The sequence below is a fragment of the Aquarana catesbeiana genome, linkage group LG01, assembly GCF_042186555.1.
Source record: "Aquarana catesbeiana isolate 2022-GZ linkage group LG01, ASM4218655v1, whole genome shotgun sequence".
Lineage (NCBI taxonomy): Eukaryota > Metazoa > Chordata > Amphibia > Anura > Ranidae > Aquarana > Aquarana catesbeiana.
The window spans coordinates 588377440-588401296 of NC_133324.1; the positions used below are offsets into that span (position 1 = coordinate 588377440).

Sequence of the window (23857 nt, forward strand, 5' to 3'; positions counted from 1 at the left end):
ATTACACTCACCGGCCACTTTTTTTTTTTTAGGTACACCTTGCTAGTACCGGGTTGGACCCCCTCTTGCCTTCAGAGCTGCCTTCATTCTTCGTGGCATAGATTCAACAAGGTGTTGGAAACATTCCTCAGAGATTTTGGTCTATACTGACATTATAGCATCTTGCAGTTGCTGCAGATTTGTCGGCTGCACATCCATGATGCGAATCTCCTGTTCCACCACATCCAAAAGGTGCTCTATTGGAGATCTGGTGGCTGTGGAGGCCATTGGAGTACAGTGAACTAATTGTCATGTTCAAGAACCCAGTGGTGAGATGATCTGAGCTTTGTGACATGGTGCATTAACCTGCTGGAAGTAGCCATCAGAAGATGGGTCCACTGTAGTCATAAAGAGATGGACATGGTCAGCAACAATACTCAGGTAGGCCGTGGTGTTTAAACGATGCTCAATTAGTACAAAGGGGCCCAAAGTGTGCCAAGAAAATATCCCCCACACTATTACACCACCAGCCTGAACCGTTCATATAAGGCAGGATGGATCCATGATTTCATGTTTTTTTATGCCAAATTCTGACCCTACCATCTGAATGTTGCAGTGGAAATCGAGACCCCTCTGACCAGGCAATATTTTTTCAATCTTCTATTGTCCAATTTTGGTGAGCCCGTGTGAATTGTAGCCTCAGTTTCTTGTTCTTAGCTGACAGGAGTGGCACCTGGTGTGGTCTTCTACTACTGTAGCCCATCTGCTTCAAGGTTTGATGTGTTGTGCATTCAGAGATAGTATTCTGCATTCCTTGGTTATAACAAGTGGTTATTTCAATTACTGTTGCCTTTATATCATTCTCCTCTTACATCAACAAGGCATTTTCATCCACACAACTGCCGCTCACTGTATATTTTCTTTTTTCCTGACCATTCTCTGTAAACCTTAGAGATGGTTGTGTGTGAAAATCCCAGTAGATCAGCAGACCAGTTAATCTGGCACCAACAACCATGCCACTTTAATCCCCTTTCATATGCTCGGTTTGAACTTCAGCAAGTCATCTTCACCACATCTAGATGCCGAAATGCATTAAGTTGCTGCCATGTGTTTGGCTGATTAGTGGCCGGTGAGTGTATATCTCCACTATAGTTCCTGGTTCTGTTCCAAGCCATCCTGAAGGCTCACTACCTGCTCCAAAAATAATGATCATGCTTTCTTTCAGAACAGTTTCTATCAGAAGAAAAAGCAAAAAAAAGCCCCACACCAGTATCCTCTGTCCATTTTCATGTCCCTAATCGCATTATTAAAGCTTGCCATAGATGGTTCAAATCTCAGCCAGTACATCAGGGACCTGTCAAGATTCAAACCATCTATGGGCAGACTAATTGTACCCAAGTCAATCCATTGATTAACTTGGATACAACCAGCATGTCAGATTTTCGGAATGTGATTGTTGCCAAGGGCTATAGCCACTAGCAATAAATCACTGAGTTCTCCCAGCAGGGACACAATAGCTACGGGGGAGGGATTCCCCCATCAAACACTGACTGACTGTTGATGAGGGAATTGAGCTATTTTCTTTCCTGCAACCTCTGGTTGCAGGAAAGAAAATCACAGCACCTATGGCCTGCTTAAGGATATCTAATCTAGAACAAAACAAAAAGAAAACAGTTTTTACCTCTAGGAGGACTCACATTCCCTGAAAATGGAACTGGAAACACTAAAAAGCAATACATACATTTTATTAATGCAAACAGGGGAAGGGCTTGCTATCTAAGAGCATTTATGGAAATTACATTAATTGTAAGGATAATCTGCACTTTTCACAGCAGCAGCAGCAGTTTATCAAAATATATTAGATAAGAGAAGCAAGGTATAAAAGACAGCTTGGTCACGCCTACAATGCAAACAACTAGACCAGATTAGGGCCTGCTACACTCTACTATTCTTTTTTTTTTTCGTTCAACCCAAAAAAAGCTCAGCTCAGGTCGGAGCTGCTATACTAACTAAACAATGTGTTATTGTGTTTTGACAGGGGGGCGGGATAACACTCCGGTCAGTATTCTCGGCCATTGGCTGGAGCACTGATCGGAAGCCGGTCGGCAAACCTTTTTCCGGTCAAGACCGGCTGCATACACAAAGGCCAGATGTCGGCCGTTTTTTATCGAACCGGCCAATGCCGCCCCCAACATTCGGCCTGTGTGTACTAGGTCTAAAGTGGTTGTAAAGGGGGAAGGTTTTTTAATCTTCATGCATTCTATGCATGAAGATAAAAAGCCTTCTTTGTGCCGCAGCCCGCATCAGCCCCTCTAATACTTACCTGAGGTCCTTCTAGATCCAGTGATGTTGCACAAGACACTCGGCTGGCCAGGACTACACTCCTCATTGGCTGAGAGAGCAGCGCAGTGCTGTCAAAGTCAGTCAGCCCGTGAGGAGAGAAAGGGGTGGGGCCGGGCCGCGGCTTTGTGTCTAAATGGCTTGGCTCGGGTGCCCCCATAGCAAGTTGTTTGCTGTGGGGGCACTTAATAGGAGGGAGAGGCCAGAAGTACAGAAAATGGACCGGAGAAGAGGAGGATCTGGGCTGCTCTGTGCAAAACCATTACACAGAGCAGGTATGACAAAAAAAAAAAAAAAAACAAGACTTTACAATCACTTTAAGTATGAAGGTTATCGGGCTTAGCAGGCAAGATGATTTACTTATGCAGTGATTCTCAAATTGTGGTTAAGGCAAAGGTTTTTCAACCCAGAAGGCATAAACATTAATCTGAGAACCCACAGAATAAGCTCCTCTTGGCTCTGGGTTTCAAGCCATTGAGGTCATACAGAACCTGTCAAGTCCTACAAAGTGCAAAATCTAACAGCATAGATAACGCGAAGGCAACCAAAAACATGACCCAAAAATCCACTCAACTACTTTTTGTCCTCTGTCACCGTAGACAACAGACTACCCTTTAAGAATGAGCACTTGAATTCTTGCAGAAGGTGAGCAGTTATAGGGTTACAAATCATGAAAAGTAATCCCACAATGCTTTGTAAAAGGCATTCCTAAATAAACTTTTAGGCCCCTTTCACACAGACGGATAGAATTGTGCTTTTAGCTGCGTTTTCTACCGCAGCTAAATGCACACAATGCTTTCCTATGGCCCCATTCACACACACTGCGTTTAGCTGCGTTTTGATTACCTGCGGTTTTATGCGGATAGAAAAAATAGAATTGACTGCGTCCAGGAGCGATTTAGCACAGCTATCCGCACATAACCGCAGGTAATCGCAGTGCACTGTGTCAGCTGCGGGTAGCAGTGCCGAGCTGGCTCGCTCATCAGGAAAGGAAAAATGTTTTTTCCTTTCTCAATGAGCGACAAGCACGGGGATCTGACTTGGATCCCGCCAATACCAGGCACCGTGTTTGGTATGAATCTTGAGGGGGAACTCCACGCCAAATTTTAAATAAAAAACCGGCATGGGTTCCCCTCCAAGAGCATACCAGGCCCTTCGGTCTAGTATGGATTCCAAGGGGCACCCCCTACACCGAAAAAACGGCGTGGGGGTCCCCCCCCAAATCCATACCAGACCCTTATCCGAGCATGCAGCCTGGCTGGTCAGGAAAGGGGGTGGGGACGAGTGAGCGCCCCCCCCTGAACCGTACCAGGCGGCATGCCCTCAACATGAGGGGGTTGGTGCTTTGGGCAAGGGGGGACCGTGACGTCATAAGGGGGCGGGGTCACCGGGTGACATCACCCGGTGGCCACGCCCCATGCCTATATAATTGGTTGCGGACTTCGCTCACGGCATTACAGTGAGAGGGAGCGTTGTATCAACATGTCTGGAAGAGAAGAGGGAAGAAGACATCTCAAAAGACCAGGCTCCTCCACTAGCAAAAGAGCGGCAAAAGAGCAGAAGATAGCCCGGCAGAAGAAAGAAGGCACTGGAGAAGAACCAGAGAGCGTGGAGACGACACCAGAGAGAGGGAGAAGAGGCCTGAGAGACCCCGGTGTTTTTTTATTTTTTTTCCCCAGGTGAATGGGTAGGGGTAAGATGTACCCCATACTCATTCACATAGGGTGGGGGGCCGGGATCTGGGGGCCCCCTTATTAAAGGCCAGGGTTGTCAGGAAGAGGCCCTTGTCCTCATCAACATGGGGATGAGGTGCTTTGGGGTGGGGGGGGCCGCAGTGCTTGGTGTCTTGATTTTTCACAGAAAAAAAAACATGCCTTTAACTGTGGCAGAATAGCCGCCCGTGTGAAAGGCGCCTTAGATGATGAAATTTGAGAACTTACCATAAGAATAAACAAGATAAAAATGTATATTATACCAACCAAACACATTGAAGGTATATGTAAGCCCTAACAGGTTGGCATTGAATTTGCCAAAGCACAGTGAAACAATTATCATTTTTTTCTGTTCGGAGATAAAAAAAAAAATTAAACTTTCTGCATCTTAGTGCTGCTAATCTCCTCCAGAATTTTTGCAGGCACTGCCAATTTATATTCAGCTGCATGTGATTGCTTGTGGGAGGGATTTCTGACAGCAGTGACAATAGTGGTACATGCCTGTGCAATGAATGCCAGCTTGGCCACTTATAGTCTCAATCAGAAGTGCAGGTTACAGGTTGGCAATGCACAATAGCATTTGGGAGCAGAGAGAAAATGTGGTGCCTGAAGAAGACCCGTCTTCATGTTAGAATCATATTAACTCCATTAATATATTTTAATGAAAGCCTTAGTTTGAAAAAAAAAAAAAAAAAAAAAAGCTTGAAAGGTACTTTGGAACACCTTAACATATCAAGGTTTATATGCAATTTTAGTGATTAAGTTTACATCCATTTTAAAAAGACAAAGCTCAGCACACACATATGTTATACATTTTTTTTTTTAAGTGTATTTTACTTACCATAATAGTTATTTCTCTCTTGCAAACATTAAGGTCAGGCACATTGTTGACGTACATTCTCTTCAGAGCACAACGAAGCCCCCCATGAGTGCGAACCAAGAACACAGTAGAAAAGCCTCCTGAAGAGAACAAAAATACCATTCAAATAATCTTCCCATTAAGACAACAAATTTTAATGAGTCGGTACAAGAAACCTTTAATATATTTTTCACAACCAAACACATTTTGTAAAAGAACCAAACATCCTGACCCATTATTATACTCATAAATCGAAAAAGAATAGTGAAAAAAGATTGTAAAGTCCTTATTTTTTTTAAACCACTTAAGGACCGAGCCTCTTTCTGAGATTTGTTGTTTACAAGTTAAAAACAGTTTTTTTTTTGCTAGGAAATTACTTTGAACCACCAAACATTATACATTTTTTTTTTAAAGCCCTAGAGAAAAAAAATGGCGGTCATTGCAATACTTTCTGTCACACCGTATTTGCGCAGCAGTCTTACAAGCACACTTTTTTTGGAAAAAATATACTTTTTTGAATTAAAAAATAAGATAACAGTAAAGTTAGCCCAATTTTTTTTTTTTATATTGTGAAAGATAATCAATAGTATAATTGATACCCAACATGTCACGTATAACGACAGTGGGCGGTCCGGAAGTGGTTAAAACAAACATGTTATACTTACCTGCTCGGTGCAATAGAATTGCCCCAAATTCTCTACTTCTGAGGTCTTCCACTGGCACTACTGGCTCCTCTTTGGTGTGTCAGCCTAAGAAGCCATTTGCTATTGTGGCACTTTTAAGTAGAACTAAACTTTTTTTTTCCATTCTGGATAGTGTGAGGTAGGGTTATAATCATTGTCAGTTCTTTTTTGCACTCTGTTTCCCATTAGGGAAATCTTCCTCTACTTCCTGTCCCAAGGCCAAAACAGGAAGTGAGAGGAAATCCCTCCAAAGTGAGGGAATTCGTGGTTGTCACCAGGGTTACCAGAACAGGTATCCCCTTTGGAAGATGGTCACCCTATTCCTGCTCTAGGGACAACCTATAATTTGGGATTTTCTTTCACTTTCACTGTCAGCGATAACGGTAAACAGTACAATCAGAAAAGTTGAATCTCCCTAGCAGGGACACAGACAGCATTAAAGAACGGACAGGTATTCTAATCCCTCTTCACTCTCCTATCCTGAATAAAACACTGCTCAGACATGAAATATAAACAAAGCATATCCCTCTGTAGTATATACTTGTCTCAATTAAGAGAGCACTAAGTGTAATTTCTGTCTGATGCCTCCTTCCTCTGCTATCAGCATGAATAATTTCTGACAAGTTTTCTCGACGCCTGAAAAATGGTGACGGGGGGAGGGATATCCAGCTGATTGACAGCATCAGTTCTGTTCCTGTGTGGAGGGGGACATGTCCCTTCTCTCCAATCAGTTCTCAGAGCTCTCCTCACTGAGCCCTGCAAAGTGTAATTTCAGCTCTCTGCCCCTCTCTAAGGCCCCTTTCACACTGGGGCGGTGGGGGCGTCGGCGGTAAAACAGCGCTATTTTTAGCGCTGTTTTACTGTCGTTTTTGCGGCTGTATTCGGCCGCTAGCGGTGCGGTTTTAACCCCCGCTGGCGGCCGAAAAAGGGTTAAACCTGCTCGTACAGAGCGGCTATAGCCGCGGTATTACCGCAGTATAGCCGCGCTGTCCCATTGATTTCAATGGGAAGGAGCGGTTTAGGAGCGGTGAACACAACGCTCCTTAGATGCGGATCACAGGACTTTCTTTACCGTCCTGCCAGCGCACCGCTTCAGTGTGAAAGCCCTCGGGCTTTCACACTGAATAAACAGCGGAGGCTGTTTAGGCGCGGTTTGCAGGCGGTATTTTTAGAGCAATAACGCCTGCAAACCGCCCCAGTGTGAAAGGGGCCTAACAAGCTTTATAAATTCTGGACTTTGAACAGATGTAGTGAAGAGAAGACTGTAGATAAACAGGTACAACTTATGTAAGAGGATTTGTTTCATCTCTGTGTATCACCTGATGCCAGCCACTTCACTGGGTATATATGTAAGGGTTTACAACCAATTTAATTTTAAGTGCATCTAAACAAGAGTTTTCTCTTCATCCCCCTGCAAAGTCCCACAAATACCAGATAAGCCTGAATGTGAAGACCACCAGATGCAGCTTCTTTAGATGGTGTGGAAACAATGCTGCACTGCTTCTAAATTTAGAGCATAGTTCCCACCCTCACATAGGCTGTGGCTGCTGGCACTACAGTGGGATGAGAAGACACAGGGGGCGTGGCTATTGGCATGGTCATTATTTACAAGCCTATAGCTCAGGGATATGCAATTAGCGGACCTCCAGCTGTTGCAGAACTATAAGTCCCATGAGTCATAGCGAGACTCTGACAACCACAAGCATGACACCCAGAGGCAGAGGCATGATGGGACTTATAGTTTTGCAACAGCTGGAGGTCCGCTAACTGCCTATCCCTGCTATAGCTGGTCAACCATCACCTGGACACACCTGGTCCTGACAACTGAATTCTGGCTTGGTAACAATGCCTCTGTTGCTGAAACCATCCAGCTGTGAGCTGCAGTGTCTGGGTGAGGGATTACGTTAAACACAAATGAAACAGGATTTGCTAGTTTTAGCGCCGCTTTACCGTCGTTTTAGCGGCGCTATTCGGCAGCTAGCGGGGAAGTTTTAACCCCCCGCTAGTAGCCAAAAAGGGGTTAAATCTACCCGCAAAACACCGCTGCAGTGGCGCTTTGCCGGTGGTATTGCAGTGCTACCCCATTATTTTCAATGGGCAGGAGCGGTGGATTCACGCTCCTTCACCACTGCAAAGAAGCTGCTGGCAGGACTTTTTGTGACGCCCTGCCAGCGCAGCGCACCAGTGTGAAAGCACTCGGGGCTTTCACACTGGGTTTGCAGCTGAGGCTTTTTTCAGGCGTTATTTTTAGCGCTGTAGCGCCTGAAAAACGCCTCCAGTGTGAAAGGGGTCCAACTCTTTCACTGTAAAGTCCATACATCATACAGACCTGACAGCATGGGTTACACGCACACTCCTGATGCCTGCAGCATGAAAACATTAATTACGATACACATTGCCCAGCACCCAAAGTGAGAGCAATAATTCAAGCACCAGACCTCCTCCATAACAATAAAATGATGACCTTTAGGGGCTTTTAAAGAGTTACCTATGGAAAATCTAGGTTACGGAAGTTTGTTTCCATTTCACGTGCACGTGCAAATTTAAGGTTTGACATGTTGGGTATCTATTTACTCTGTGTAATCTTAGCTTTCATATTTTACCAATATGTTGGTTAATTTGTTGGGTTGTGTGCGTTAAAATTAACTTTCGTGGGTTTTTTTGCTGAAACTTATTTTCTAAACCTTGCATTTTACAACGCTATCACTACATGCCGAGATTATTTTCTTAAAGCGGTGTTCCAGCCGCGATTTTTTTTTTTTTTTAAAGTGACTTTTAATCAGGACACTTACCTGTCCAGGGAGCCCGCGACGTTGGCCCCCCCGAGGCCGATCCATTCATCGGATCGGGTGCCGGCGCCGCCATCTTAACGAAGGGAAACAGGCAGTGGAGCCTTGCGGCTTCACTGCCCATTACCTACTGTGCATGCGCGAGTCGCGCGCCGCTTTGTGAATGGCCCTGTTGATTTCTGGGACACACACAAGTCCCAGAAGGCAACGGGGCAGCTCGCCAAAGAGGAGGAAGTGAAGGAATAGCGTCGCGGAATAGGAAGAGGCAGATTAGGAAGACTGCCTAGGGTTTCTGGTAAGTAAAAACATTTTTTTTTTCAAATTTTTTTCATTTTTTTTTGAGAATATTAATGTAATTTTTTATCGTAGGGTGGACCTCAGCTTTAACAGAAAAAGTGCCCAGAAAGTGATTTCGCTGTATGAGATTATATTTCCCTGACTTTGTAAAAGCTCATAAACCTAAAGCTTGCCTCAAGCTAAAAAGAAAATAAGGCCTAATGTACACGGGATGTTTTACAACCTCTCCTGAATGATTTAATGTGGCAGATATTAATCAACGTTTAAAAACTTCAGTTTTGCCACGTTTGCGTTTAGAAGAGTTTTTTTTTTTTTTAAATAGTCAAAAATTAAAAATGCCTGTAAAGGAAACGCGGCTAAACGCGTGTTACCGCGTTTACAAGCTATTACAGGTGTTTGGTGTTTCAAATGCCTCTGAACATCTGTCCTGAACGCATTTTTTTGCTTTCCAAAAAATGCTTCTAAACTCAACTGCCTAGAAACGGCTATAGACAACCCTGTGTACATGTACTGATAAGATAACAGAGGAGAGTTCAGGGGCAGCTAAAAAAACACTCAACTGCTCCTAAACATCTGTTTACCAGCAGCAGTGTACATGAAGCCTAATGCTGGCCATACACTATGCGAAAAATCGTCCGAAATTCGGTCATTTAGACCGTTAGTTCGTTTTTCGGCCAGTTAATGGGCACAAAATCGATAATCGTTTGGACGTTTTTGAGCCGAAAAGACGAAGGACAAGTTTGGAAATTTTCTGCTGATTGAACGATAAATTGAAAGGTTTATGTGTTTCCCGTCCGAACTGTCTACACTAGATATATGTAAAAAAACTAACAAAAAATATATTTATTTATGTCCACTGAACGATTTATCGGTCATTACATGATGGCACTATTATTTGCGTTTACGGCCGAACGTTCGTTTTTCGAAAGTGGGTTCAGCCGATTTGTATAGTGTATAGCCAGCATTACTCAGTCTAAAAAATATTAATTGTGTTAGTGAAACCCAAGTTGTTTGGCAAAAGATTAAAAACTAAAAAAAAAAAGAATCTTAGTTACCACATCAGTAGAAAATGTGGTTATTCTTTTGTCCTGAAAAGTGTTCTCTTCATGCATAATTGCTTGCAAAAAATTATGTGCGCGTGGCCCTGAATGGAAGCCTGTGAAAATGAAGGCCTGCATGTCCCCATGATAAACAACATCATTTTCTTTATGATACTTGGAAACAGCTAACATAAAAGCTCTAGGATATACCATAACAGTTCAAAATGTGTATTTTTAGCTCATACTTTGTGTGTGTGTCTAATTTATTTTTAACATTAGGTTGTACCACAAAACTACATTAATTTGGCAAATTGCTCTTTCAAGTTCTGTTGTTACAGTGATGTGCTTGTTCCTACACATTTATCATGAATGCATAACACAAATGTAATATTTGTATGACATTAATAGGATAATACAATATTGAAAAAGGCAGTACAAAAATGTACCATTTTAACCTGGATGCCTTCCCACCACATAAAAGCACTGGGATGGTTTCATATATAAAATAACAAAGGGGGGCAATTATCAAGCATATTAAAGACACAATTAGTAGCAAATCAGGCTGTGTTTCCTTCCGCAAACTCTGAGACAGGTTTACAGACCTGTGCTTCTGTATTCCTGAGCTGTCAAGTGCAACAGTTTGCAAAGTTCAAAGACAGATTTCTTACTGAAGATAAAGATATATTTAAGACTCTAAACAGATGCCTAATTAAAGCAGCATTAAACCCAAAAGCAAACATATTGCAGCTTACGAATGCTTCGATATGATAGATCAGGGTTTCTCAACCAGGGTTCCGTGGAACAGAAGGGTTCCTCGAACGGTTGTTGATCTTTTTAGCTATCTTTAGGGGGGGGGGGGGGGGTTCTTCCCCAAGACCACAGATGTAAGGAGCACTCTTCCATTGACCATCCCATGAATTTATCTTGAGTTGTAGATATAGCCATTTTTAACAGGGGTTCCCTGAGACCAAAAGGTCATTTCAAGGGTTCCTCCATGTTGAAAAGGTTGAGAAAGTCTGTGATATATGAATTAGCTTCCTTTTTTTTAGGCTTTATTTCTTCTATTTCTGTCAGGCAATCCAGCCAGCAAGTTAGTTGTTTTTCACAGCACAAGCTCTCCAGCAGCATGTATCAGTTTATACAGTATCTCACAAAAGTGAGTACACCCCTCACATTTTTGTAAATATTTTATTCTATCTTTTCATGTGACAACACTGAAAAAATGGCACTTTGCTACAATGTAAAGTAGTGAGTGTACAGCTTGTATAACAGTGTAAATTTGCTGTCCCCTCAAAATAACTCAACACACAGCCATTAATGTCTAAACCGCTGGCAACAAAAGTGAGTACACCCCTAAGTGAAAATGTCCAAATTGGACCCAAAGTTTCAATATTTTGTGTGGCCACCATTATTTTCCAGCACTGCCTTAACCCTCTTGGGCATGGAGTTCACCAGAGCTTCACAGGTTGCCACTGGAGTCCTCTTCCACTCCTCCATGAGGACATCACGGAGCTGGTGGATGTTAGAGACCTTGCGCTCCTCCACCTTCTGTTTGAGGATGCTCCACAGATGCTCAATAGGGTTTAGGTCTGGAGACATGCTTGGCCAGTCCATCACCTTTACCCTCAGCTTCTATAGCAAGGCAGTGGTCGTCTTGCAGCTGTGTTTGGGGTTGTTATTATGTTGAAATATTGCCCTGTGGCCCAGTCTCCGAAGGGAGGAGATCATGCTCTGCTTCAGTATGTCACAGTACATGTTGGCATTCAGGGTTCCCTCAATGAACTGAACACCCAGTTCCGGCAGCACTCATGCAGCCACAGATCATGACACTCCCACCACCATGCTTCACTGTAGGCAACACACACTTGTCTTTGTACTCCTCACCTGGTTGCCGCCACACACGCTTGACACCATCTGAACCATATAAGTTTATCTTGGCCTCATCAGACCACAGGACATGGTTCCAGTAATCCACGTCCTTAGTTTGTTTGCCTTCAGAAAACTGTTTGCAGGCTATCTTGGGCATCATCTTTAGAAGAGGGTTCCTTCTGGGACGACAGCCATGCAGAGCAATTCCATGCAGTGAGCGTCGGATGGTCTGAGCACTGATAGGCTGCCCCTCACCCCTTCAACCTCTGCAGCAATGCTGGCAGCACTCATACGTCTATTTCCCAAAGACAAACTCTGGATATGACGCTGAGCATGTGCACTCAACTTCTTTGGTCGACCATGGCGGGGCCTGTTCTGATTGGAACTTGTCCTGTTAAACCGCTGTATGGTCTTGGCCACTGAGCTGCAGCTCAGTTTCTGGGTCTTGGCAATCTTCCTATAGCCTAGGCCATCTTTATGTAGAGCAACAATTTTCTTTTTTCAGATCCTCAGAGAGTTCTTTGCCATGAGGTGCCATGTTGAACTTTGAGTGACCAGTAAGACAGTGAGAGCGATAACACCAAATTTAACACTACTGCTCTCCATTCACACTTGAGACCTTGTAACACTAACGAGTCACATGACACCGGGGGAGGGAAAATGGCTAATTGGGCCCAATTTGGACATTTTCACTTAGGGGTGTACTCACTTTTGTTGCCAGTGGTTTAGCCATTAATGGCTGTGTATTGAGTTATTTTCATTTTTCATTCACTCACTACTTTACATTTTAACAAAGTGTAATTTCTTCAGTGTTGTCACATGAAAAAATATAATAAAATATTTACAAAAATGTAAGGAGTGTACTAACTTATGTGAGATACTATATGGATGAGACAAACCACTTAACACTGGCAGGGGTGATTAAAATGATCAGCTTTTATGTATTCATGCAAATCCTTCACCCCAAAAAGAAAATAACTGTTTTCTGTAATGGATTATAAATTATGAGCTGGAGTTTGGCTTCAGTTTGTTAGTGGTTCAAAATCTGCTAATACATTAACAGCACAGATTGGTAAGCTGCAATATATATATTACTTTTATGGTTTTGGCGTTTATTACCACCTTAAAGTAATGCTAAAGTAAAAAAAAATGTAGGTAAAAATAACAAACATCCTCCTCTTCTCGGGTCCTGTTTTGGCTCTTCTGGCCCCTCCACTGTTTTTTCTGAATGAACTTAAAGTGGGCTCTGACTAGATGACAGCCTGTTGCTACCACCCCACCTCTCCACATCATCCAATTTTCATTCTCTGAATGGCACCCATGCTCAGGTGGCCAACCTTCTGTGTTAACAATACATAAGAGTAGCAACTCTGTGCACGACACAGAAAGCAAATGGAGATCACTGGAGTAGCATTGTCTACTTCAGTGATTTCCAGCCTCAAGCAGCATGGATCAAGTAAGGTATGAACATATTTAAACTGGTCAAAGCTGGACCAGTGTAACCATGTTTAACACACTAATGCCTGGATTTAAATCTTTTTTTTAGTGATAATAGGATGATAAGATTCCCGCTGCAGCATCCCCTACAGCACGTTGGTCCCACCAAGTTGATTATTAACTTACTAGATATTTTTCAACTTTCAAATTCTGAGCATCTAATGCAGGGGTCTCAAACTGGCGGCCCTCCAGCTGTTGCAAAACTACAAGCTCCATCATGCCTCTGTCTGTAGGAGTCTTGCTTGTAACTGTCAGCCTTAAAATGCCTCATGGGACTTGTAGTTTTGCAACAGCTGGAGGGCTGCCAGTTTAAGACCCCTAATCTAATGTCAGCTCAGACAAAGCTGAATCTTTAAGGCCTTTTTATGACACATGAGATTCTCTATAAATATTGCAGAAAAGTCCATCAAGCACGAAGAACACTTGAAAATACCAATATATTGGCATAGATTGAATGCTATTTCAGAAGTTACTGCTAGTAAAATAAATGTTTTAAGACTGAAGCTACATTTAAACAGATAAATACAGAATTGACTGTCTGCTTTTAGGCAAAGATGGTCAACGCCTTTAAAGCATACACATGCCAAACAATAAAACAATGACAAATTATAAAAAATAATTGAGACCTACAGTTTGAATAGAAACAGAAGCAAGAAAAAAGACCACGTGGTCCATCGAGTCTGCCCTTTGCCCTGTATTTAAAGTAAGTGTAAAAAAAAAAAAAAATAATAATAATAACAAACGTATTTACTTGTGTAGCAGTTACCTTGCCAAGCTGGCCGCCGCCGAATCTACCACACACACACAAGCAGAAAGGGAGAAACGTGTCTGCCAGCATCTGCGAGGTGGGATTCCTCCCTCCCTCTCCTCTTCTACACACAGGCATCTACCTGCTCTGCTCTCTCCCCTGTGACCCCATTGGCAGAGACAGAGAGCCAATGAGAGGCAGTAGCAGCAGAGGATCATGGGACATGACCCAGCACAGAACGACTTGACTCTTAAAGGGGCGGGACTACAAATCCCAGAGGGCTGGCTAAGTACTTCATTTTGGAAGGCTGAGAAGAATTCTCCATGAGGCAGAGAGAGAGAGAGAGAGAGAGAGAGAGATGTGACCTGAGGCAATGCTGTTACCCACAGAGGTCAGTGTGCTGATCCTGCCACAGTTCCAGGAGTCGGACATCCCATCCGAGAGGGATCCCAGGTGCATCTCCAGTCGTTCCTGAGAGCGGGCACCGTTCTGGTTACAAAGTGGAACCTGTCGCTTGATCCTTTAGTCATAGGATGGGCGAGCGGGCGTTTGCCCACCTTTAAAAAGGCATGGTATTCAGGCAACATTGCCTTATCAGTGCCCAGAACACTCACACCCTGAAGAGTCAACTACATTCCACTTTGCTTACCAGAATATTGCTAGCATCCTACATTCCACTTTGCATTACCAGGATACTCTCAAGTACACTTTGTTTATCCTACCCAACAGGACCACCAAGTTCACCAACGCCAGGCTAGCCAAAGATCCTGGATACCTCTATTATGAGGACCCTTTCTGTTACTATTTCAGTATCAGTAATTTAGTGATTCCAAAGACTACCTTTAAGGGGGAACTCTCATGTTAACTGTTAAAGTGATAACTTTCATTTGTAGCTTATTGCCTCACATGTCAATTGCCTGGGTCTGTGATTTCAGGATTAGAGGGAAACTGACTGACCGTTGTTAAGCCAGCTCTGTTCCCCTTTATGCCTGAGAGAATAGGCCACTCTAGATCTATTTAAGTTGTTTGATTGTGTTATTTTGAAGTCTGCATTGGGTTTTGATTTACACCATTAAAGATCACAGTTTGCCATTTTTTACTATTGAGTTACCAGATCACTGTTTGATTGTGGAAAGTCTCCCAGTAAACAAAACTTCCTGTTTATTACATTTGTGTCTGTTTTACTGTGTTTGGAAGTACACTGTTTGCTAGGTTTACCAGAGGGGCTGGAACAGTTCTTTGGGGTCGAGAGCCAGAGTATGAAACCAAACATACTCAAGCGGCTCCTATTGGGGTAGCGCTACACTTGCCTTCTCTGTGTAGTGGTTTTGCACAGAGCAGCCTGGATCCTCCTCTTTGTGGGTTCTACTTTGGCTCTCCTGGCCCCTCCCTCCTGTCGAGTGCCCCCACAGCAAGCAGCTTGCTATGGGGGCACCAAAGCCGAGTCTCAGTTTCAATCATGTCTCCCTTTTCCCTTCTTACCTCCATAATGTACATATTAAGTTCCTGAAAGTGCTCTGGTCAACCAGACCTTTCACTATTTTTGTTACCCTTCTCTGGACTCATTCTATCTTATCAATATCATTTTATAAGTGAGGTCTCCAGAATTGGACACAGTATTCTAAATGAGGCCTCACTAACGATCTATATAGAGAAATTAGGACCTCCTTTCTCTGCTGGGGGTAATCAGCTAAAAATATAGGTAAAATACATATGTGTTTACAGTTTTACCTGGCAAAGAATTAGCAATTTACAGTAGTTTAGTCATTTTTGTGAGTTGCCCACCTTTGCCACACTGCATAGCCTGGAAAGCTCAATCTAGCACTGCCTGGTTCAGTTCTCAATACAGCTTATTGGACAGAGGTGATGATATAGATCCATTGCCCAGTGGGCAATCTGGAGGTGGAGAAGTGGCACAGGAAGCTAACAACGGTTGAAACAGGAAATAAAAGTGTGTCATCCATATGAGCATCGTTTCAGATGTGTGTGCCTCACAAGACTGTCCGTCCAGAATTACAAATCCAGTTAAAAAGTTCACATATGTTTATTTAAACAATGTATTTAGTGGTTTACCTAGAAATCTAAATAAACTAAGAAACCTGGTAAAATTAAGAAGCAGGATATAGTTTTACAATGAAGCTTTCGAAAAATAGCCAAGGAACAATTTTACATACTTTCCATGTTATTCAGCAAGCAAGACACAAAGACTATCACAACACAACCTTTTGAATGATGAGTAGTAAATTTACACAAAACAGTTTCCACGCTTATATTTTACACAAAAAAAAAAGAAAAAAATCCAACACCAAGTGTTTGAAAAGGTTGCGATTATGTGATGTAACAATAAAAGGGATTCAAGTGACACAAGTGGCACTTTTTAAACAGGCACAGTATATGCTTACTGCATATAATTCACTATGCAACTTGCATACAGATAATGGATCTACATTGAGATATATAATTTTGAATGAAGTAAGGGAACCTCCTTGTTGTCACCAGAACTAGTGTCCCCACTGGAACATTTCCCCTCTATTCCTGTTCTGGAGACAACTCAAAATTTGAGACTTTATTTCACTTTTACCCTCGGTGTCAACTAGAGCTAAGCGATTAGTCGTTTAAAAAAAAAAAATCGCGATCTCCATTCAACCCCCCTCTCTATTGTAATCTGGCATTTCCCTGATTCTATGTAAACAACGCAGAGCTGTTCTCTGCTCAGAGCTGTCAAAAAAAATAGCCTGAGAAATAGAGAAAAGAAGAGATGCAATGTATCTTTTGGTTTTTGGATCAAAGAAATGAACTTCGGTCAGTAAATGAGGTCAGTTTAACCACTTAAGGTTGGGTTCACACCATTGCGAATTGGATGTGTGTTCCCCCGGCTGTATGGAGCTGGTTCACATCTCCGCTGCAGCTCCGGTGCGAATTTGCGCAGTAGCTCTGTGCGTCTTTTGGTCCGTTTCAGGTCTGAATTCAGGCAAAAATTCAGGCTGAAACGGTGAGCCAGGACACACCGGACCCATGCTGGGAGCCGCATTCGGCGATGGTGTGAACCCAGCCTAAAGACTAAGCCTTTTTCTGACACTTGTTGCTTTCAAGTTAAAAATCTGTATTTTTGCTAGAAAATGACTTAGAACTCTCAAATATTATATATACTGGGAGGAGGAGCTACGTCCCGACGACACCGCGATACACATACCCGGAAGACACGGGTTACTTTGGAGCCGGCCGGCTTTTTTCGATATGCTTGCTATTACCATGTTCCTGTAAGTGCAACTTTAATTTTATATATTTAATAAAACGCTGGTTTTATACTATGTGGAGCACTTTGTTTTTTGCATGGTGATATTTCCTTATTTGCGGAGGCTGGTGGGAGAGAGTCCCTGGACGCTGAGTGCCTGCCTTAAAGATCCCTGGCTGGGGTTGCAGCCATCCGCCCCCTGGGTCTCCTGTAATTAAGAGACCATCTCTATCTGGTAAGAGGCAGACATTTTTTTCAAGAGGTGGAGGTCTTTCTACGCACTCTACTTTTCACCACAGCAAGATTCTGTTTTATTATTCACAGAGCACTTGGAGACAAGCCATTTTTGTGTAATTTAATTTAACACGGATGGACTTTTAACATTATTGCTGAACCACGGACTTTTTTTTTGGGAATATTGTTATTATTATTTTTTTTCCTTACGTATCACGCTATACCTTTTTTTTATAGATTTGTCACAATATTTTTCTTCCAAGTTATTGGAGATATTCACTTGTTATTGATTTGGTTTTTAATATTGCGTTTTTTCACATGGACATAGTCATTGCTTTCTGTGTCCCACCTAACTAATAGCATGTAGTTTGGTTTAACCTCAAAGTGTCTATTTGTATTGCTCAGCACTCTTATAATATTCATTTATAATATTCATTTATTCAGTTATTATCATTTATCCCCGTATTTTTATGAGGCTTTTTTAGGCATTTGCCAGTTGTCATTTTGTAGCGCGACTTATTGATATATCTATTATATATACTGTATTTGCGCAGCAGCCTTTCAAACGCAATTTTTTGGGGAATAAATACACTTCAACGAATGTAAAAAAAAACAAAAAAACCTAAAAACAGTAAAGTTAACCCAATTTTTTGTATTATGTGAAAGATTATGTTACGCTGCGAGAATCGTGATCTTTTTTCGAAGCAAATAAATGGCGATTCTCATTTTATCCAGAATTGTGCAGCTCTAGTGTGAATACTAAAACAGGACAAATAGAGAGGGTGAATATCCCTACAGGGGGACACAAATGGGTGTTCTAATTCCACTCCAACTAAAACTTAAAAAAAAAAAGAAGTTTTGCCTTTAGTTATACAGTAAAACCTTGATTTGCGAGAATAATTCGTTCCAGAAACATGCTTGAAATCCAAAGCACTTGTATATCAAAGCAGGGTATAAAAGAGGAGAGGCACCTCTAAGTGTAGCAATAAGTTGCTAAATGTTGTACCTTCATTAAATGTAACCATATTGCTACACTTAGAGGCTCCTCTCTTCTTTTTTATACTCTAGTTGTGACATGACGCTACCCTTATATCAAGACATCGCTTGTATATCAAGGCAAAATTTATTAAAACATTTTGCTTGTCTTGCAAAACGCTTTCAAACCAAGTTACTCTCAAAGCAAGGTTTGACTGTACTTTAAAACAGTCTTGATAAATGTCCCCATATTTGTGCAGGTGCACATATCATGCAGGATCAGAGCTGGAAATATCTCAAGGGAGTGAGATTTTTGCTTATTGATTCAGTTCAGTTTAGCTATGACTCTTTCTTCGAAGTAACACAGATGTAATAACCGTATTGTTGGGAATAGTTTAACCAATTCTAGGAAATAAAATAAATGTATATATTAGAGCAGTGGTCTCCAAACTGTGGCCCGGGGCAGGAAGCGGCCCTTTGCTTGCCTTTATCTGGCCCTTGGCACACTTTTCCTCCCACTGACACCAAGAATGTGGTACTTTTTTACTTCCACTGGCACCATCAGACATTATTCCCACTGATACGAATAATGGGGCACAATTCCTCCCACTGACACCAACGATGGGGCACTCTTCCTGCCAATAACACCAATGATGGGCTTATATTCCTGTCACTGACACCAACAATGGAATACTATTCTTCCCACTGACACCAACACTGGGGTACTATTCCTCCCACTGACACCAATGATTGGGCACTATTGGGCACTATTCTTCCCCCCGATACCAAAGTAGGGGCATGGTTTACTCGCACTGATGTCAGGACATGTTCTACCTTCACTGTCACACTCCGGCTCCCCTAAAGTCTAAAGGATAGTGATCTTGGCCCTTTATTTACCCCTACACGTGGCAATTAGTTTGCCATTTTGTTGCTTAGTACATGACAGGAAACTGCAGAGCTCCGTGTGTATTCATCCACAGAGGAGAAATGTGCAGGCAAGAGGTATGAGTGTGTCTGTCTGTGTGTGTGTATATGTATATATATATATATATATATATATATATATATATATATATATATATATATATATATATATACACACATATATATGTGTGTGTGTCTGTGTAAATCCAGGAAGTGAACAGGCAGCAGCTTCAGCTGCCCACAGTTAAAATGGCTGCAGCCAGACTTAGTGGAGGGAGATTTCTGCAGCATATTTGGCAAGTACAGAATCAAAGTATATATAGAATAATAAGCAAAGTGGTTGGATGGAAGCTTCATAATGGCAAAGAGGTTTTTATTAGAAATTTTGTGAGCAGACTACAGTTCCTCTTTAAGATGAACCGGTGAGGACACTAAAGACCTCTTCTACTGATTGCATGCTAGCACCAGTGACTGTTGACTGGATTTCCGCTGTAACTTCAGCAAAATGTAATGTTGTACTTATGAAATATAAACATGTTGAATCTGCTTCTTATCAGAAAACAGTACAGGGCCAACAGACATCAGTTAGCTGGCTTATCCACAAGTGAAATGGGGTTACCTATCAACAAAGAGCCACCCTTTATCTCCACACAAGAACTTCTATTCAGCATGAAGGGAGCATGTGATTAAATATCTGTATGCTTTATTGCTCACAAACATACTACAACTGTCGCTACCAGCTTCAAAGCACATCTATCAGAGAGCACACATTATTTGTGTGCTTGTCAAAGCACATGACGCTATACTAATCTTACCGATTCTAGGATAGCAAAATGGTTTTACGCAGTCCAGAAATTGCAAGACAAATAAGACAATTATATTTATATTAAAATACCTTCATTAAAATATAAATATTTTCATAACTTTCTGTAGAGAGAACCATGTGCACATTAGCCAAAGGAATCCGGATCATCATTACTTAACTGTAATATAAAACTCAAGAAGGTACCTACTCGTGCAAGTATAGTAAAAGTTAATACGTCTTGCATCCCAGGTCTATACCAGTTAAAACTTTTTTTTTTTCCTTTTTGAGAACACAAATGCAAACATTTTATTGGCAGGTGTTCTCAGCCGCTAATGGGATAACGGGAGTGAGTGTGTGCACTGCACATCTGCATCATACCGGCTTTTAAACCAAGAAACTTGCTCGCTTTTGTATCAACATCACTAACACAGTATTTCAAGTTAGAAGTTCTGACCTTACTCCAATAACATTTGCCAGATTTTTGAAGCCAGAGACAGCCAGGCAACTATCAGAAGAATCGTGCTGGTAGATCAAACAAAAGGCTGGCAAAAAACAATTGGATAGAATTATAAATAACAGGCAAAATTAAGTTTGCTAACCATCAAATAACAATACAATGTGACAACAATTGAAAAACAAATAAAATGTGTCAAAAAAAGTAAGTCCCGTGTGATGAGCAGTCTGTTATAACACCTCATAAAAAGTACCAAATGTGAAAACTCCACTGTATACAAACTCCCAACATATGAATCCAATGTGAATATAAATGACAAGCAGGTGAATCACTCAAGTGGGCCTCCACCAAAAAGGTAAAAAACACCTTCTTACCAGAAATAATGGACTCTTAATCAAAGAGTAAAAAGCGCTGTGTGAATAAATATCACTTGAGACGGAAATTGTGTACTCCTTTCTTCCTCTTTGGTTACAGCAATATCAAAACTAATGGTGGGAGTTGCTCCATCATGACACGCATAAAAAATGAATCAAAAGGTATCCACATAGGGTAACACTGTATATTGTATTTATAAAAAGCAAAGAAACACTAGTAACTCACAATAGTAATGATAAAATCAAGCATGTGTACAAAAATATCAGTCTCGGGAGCCAATCCAACCACCTTGTGGTTTCAGCATGCGTGGTGACATCACAAGCATGAACTCCGCCCTATACATTTCGTCTGTTTTGACGACATCGGGGCATGGGGGTCACGCTTGTCAACATGCCTTATATGTAGTCCATACAGGAGGAGACAGCCAGCCTGATCAAGCCTCACTTTTCATTTAAAATGGCCACCATACCTATGAAGCAGATGGCCAAACCTCGATCTCAATTTAAAATGGCCACCATATATATAATATAGATGGCTATCATGACGGCCATTTTAAATTGATGGCAAATTACCTTTTAATAAAACACCACATGATATACTGTTGATATCTGCTTTCTTAAGCAGATGTAATGCGCCCCCCCATCTTCACCTCACAAGACAGGCGTGCGTGGTATCTATGCAACCAGTCTTTTCTGATACATTCGAAGCTCTTTATGTTATTAGTGTAGCTTTAGCATACCAGGATTTCTGCATTATGACTAGCAGTTAAACTCAGACAAGAATGTGAATTACTGAGCTAAAATTGTTGGCCAAACATTGAATGCATTCAATCAGTTGGAGCCCCGTTTCTAACAACTTCTGGCGGTGGAGCTAACGTAGGCAAACGTGTTGCCAAGTGAATTCATGGCCAAGGGGGATGTGTAACAGTGTAGGCCTAAACAAGCTGAATGTACGCCTCTCAGTTCAAACAGACATAAGAGAATGTATGCTCATAAGAGTTAAGATGCAGGATCTAGCTACCATTTTTCTGGCAGCAAGGCCCTGTGCAAATTCATGCATTTGTGTACATGAGGCATTAAGGAGAATCTTTCAATTGTATTGTAAAACAGCAACAGAAATGGAAAGTAGGGACCCTCAAGTGCCTGCTTGCACCTCTTGATCTCTTTTCAAGTCCCCCTGAGACCTTTGCCTCCAGTGTCTAGCTATTGATTAATGAGTAGCTTATAAAATTCAAGTACTATTAGACAGTCTTTTTCAACCTGTTTCTTAACTGCTGAAATAATTTTCAGGTCTTGGGAAACCCTTGCTAAAAACCAATTCATTGGGGTCAGTGAAAAGAATTCCTCACCTATTAGTAGTGATCAGAATGCCACCCTTACAGACAGCAAAAAAAGACCACTGGTGTAAGGATAATATTTCCGCCAAAAGGCATTGGACCCAGAATTATGCAGGTACCATCAAATAGAAGGTCAATCAGCCACAGCTCAAGGAATCCCTAGCAACCTCTGGAGGAACCCTAGGGTTCCTTGAAACCCTGATTGAGAAAGGCAGCTTTAAAGGAGAAGTATAGCCAAAGTCATTTTGGCTACACTCTTGTAGGTCACAGAATTGCAGTTAGTTCTGCACTCCTGTGACTCTTTTTCAGCCAACAGTGGGTAAAGTCAACTATCGCCTGATGTCACTCAGCCAGGCCAGGCTCAGGAAAGATCCCTGAAATGGCACCTGGCTCAGCCTCTCAGCGATCTGATGAGAGCTTGAGTCAGCCCCTTCCGCCCCCTCCACAGCACAGTGCTCCAGTGAGAGCTGGAGGGGCAGAGGAGAGAGCCGGTGACTAACAGTCCCAGCTGTCTGCTGAGAGCGGAGGAGGAGAACTGAGCAATCAGTGGTGTTTGATCGCTCAGTTCTCGCTGCAGAGCCAGTGGGGGACAGATGCGGCATTGGACCGATGCTGCATTGGACCGATGCTGCATCCACATAGGTTTGTATAATGTTCGTTTTTTTTTTTAAGTTCATCCTTTTCTTTTACGCTAACCTGAGCTGATTTTCTGACTTTTCAGCTGTCCCAGTATACACTGTATACTTACATTCATTACAGTACATGCATTAAACAATCTTTTGTAGAATGCACAAAGAAAATCTCATAATGTTTATTAAGTATGTTGTGTGAATGAATGACTTAAAACAGGAAATACCACCTGGTGTGCTCATGGTACCATTATTTGAATGAATATTCCTTTTATTGATGTTTTGTTTGCAGATGACATTTTTCCTGTATCTATGGGTGCCTTTACTTCAGTCCGTGAGCTATTTATAAGTTGCTAGCACTGTTGCTATGCTAAATGTTCAGAAGTACTTCACACAGCAGCAGAGTTTTATTATAAGAAACAGATTAGCTAAGAAAAAAAAAAAAATTGTAATACAATTTAAATTAGCTAGCAAGGCTTTTTACATACGTTTGTCAACATTAGTCTCAACAAACTAATTTGGAAAGCTTCAGTATTTAATGGATATATGTTAAGACTAGATAACAGAGGTACTAAAGTATTTGTACATTAGGTAATTGTAAGCGAGACGTGGCTTGGAAGACAACTGTAACCACTACCAGGCTCCTGCTAGGATAAGCAGTTTCAGGCACTGGACTGCAAGCTACCACTAGAACTGGTCTGAACCAGATCACTTCATTTACTAAAGCTTTTTTCTCCAAGACACAGCACACACGGCAACAATACAGTAAGCCTGCAAAAGACGTATGCAAGAAAGTGCTGCTATTTCTACAGAGTAACACATTCACCAACATATTTACCTATTTAAAATTCTCTGTTCAAATTCAGTGTAGCTCTAAAAAATGTAAAAACATTGACAGTTGTTTGCAATTACAATTCTCACAAATGAATCCTAAAAAATACTATACAGTGCCCTGAAAAAGTATTCACACCCCTTGAAATTTCCACATTTTGTCATGTTGCAACCAAAAAAATGCAAATGTATTTTATTGGGATTTTATGTGATAGACCAACACAAAGCGGCACATAATTGTGAAGT

At 41.7% G+C, this 23857-nt stretch overlaps 1 protein-coding gene across 3 annotated transcripts in view; it reads right to left on the reverse strand.

Moving 5' to 3' along the window:
• BMP2K (BMP2 inducible kinase) overlaps nt 1-23857 on the reverse strand; it is a 271543-nt gene that overhangs the window by 144557 nt on the left and 103129 nt on the right. For all 3 annotated transcript variants that reach the window (XM_073597989.1, XM_073597994.1, XM_073597982.1), the window contains exon 2: nt 4873-4991. In XM_073597989.1, the coding sequence (XP_073454090.1) occupies nt 4873-4991 (119 nt within the window). The remainder of the gene's footprint in view (nt 1-4872; nt 4992-23857) is intronic.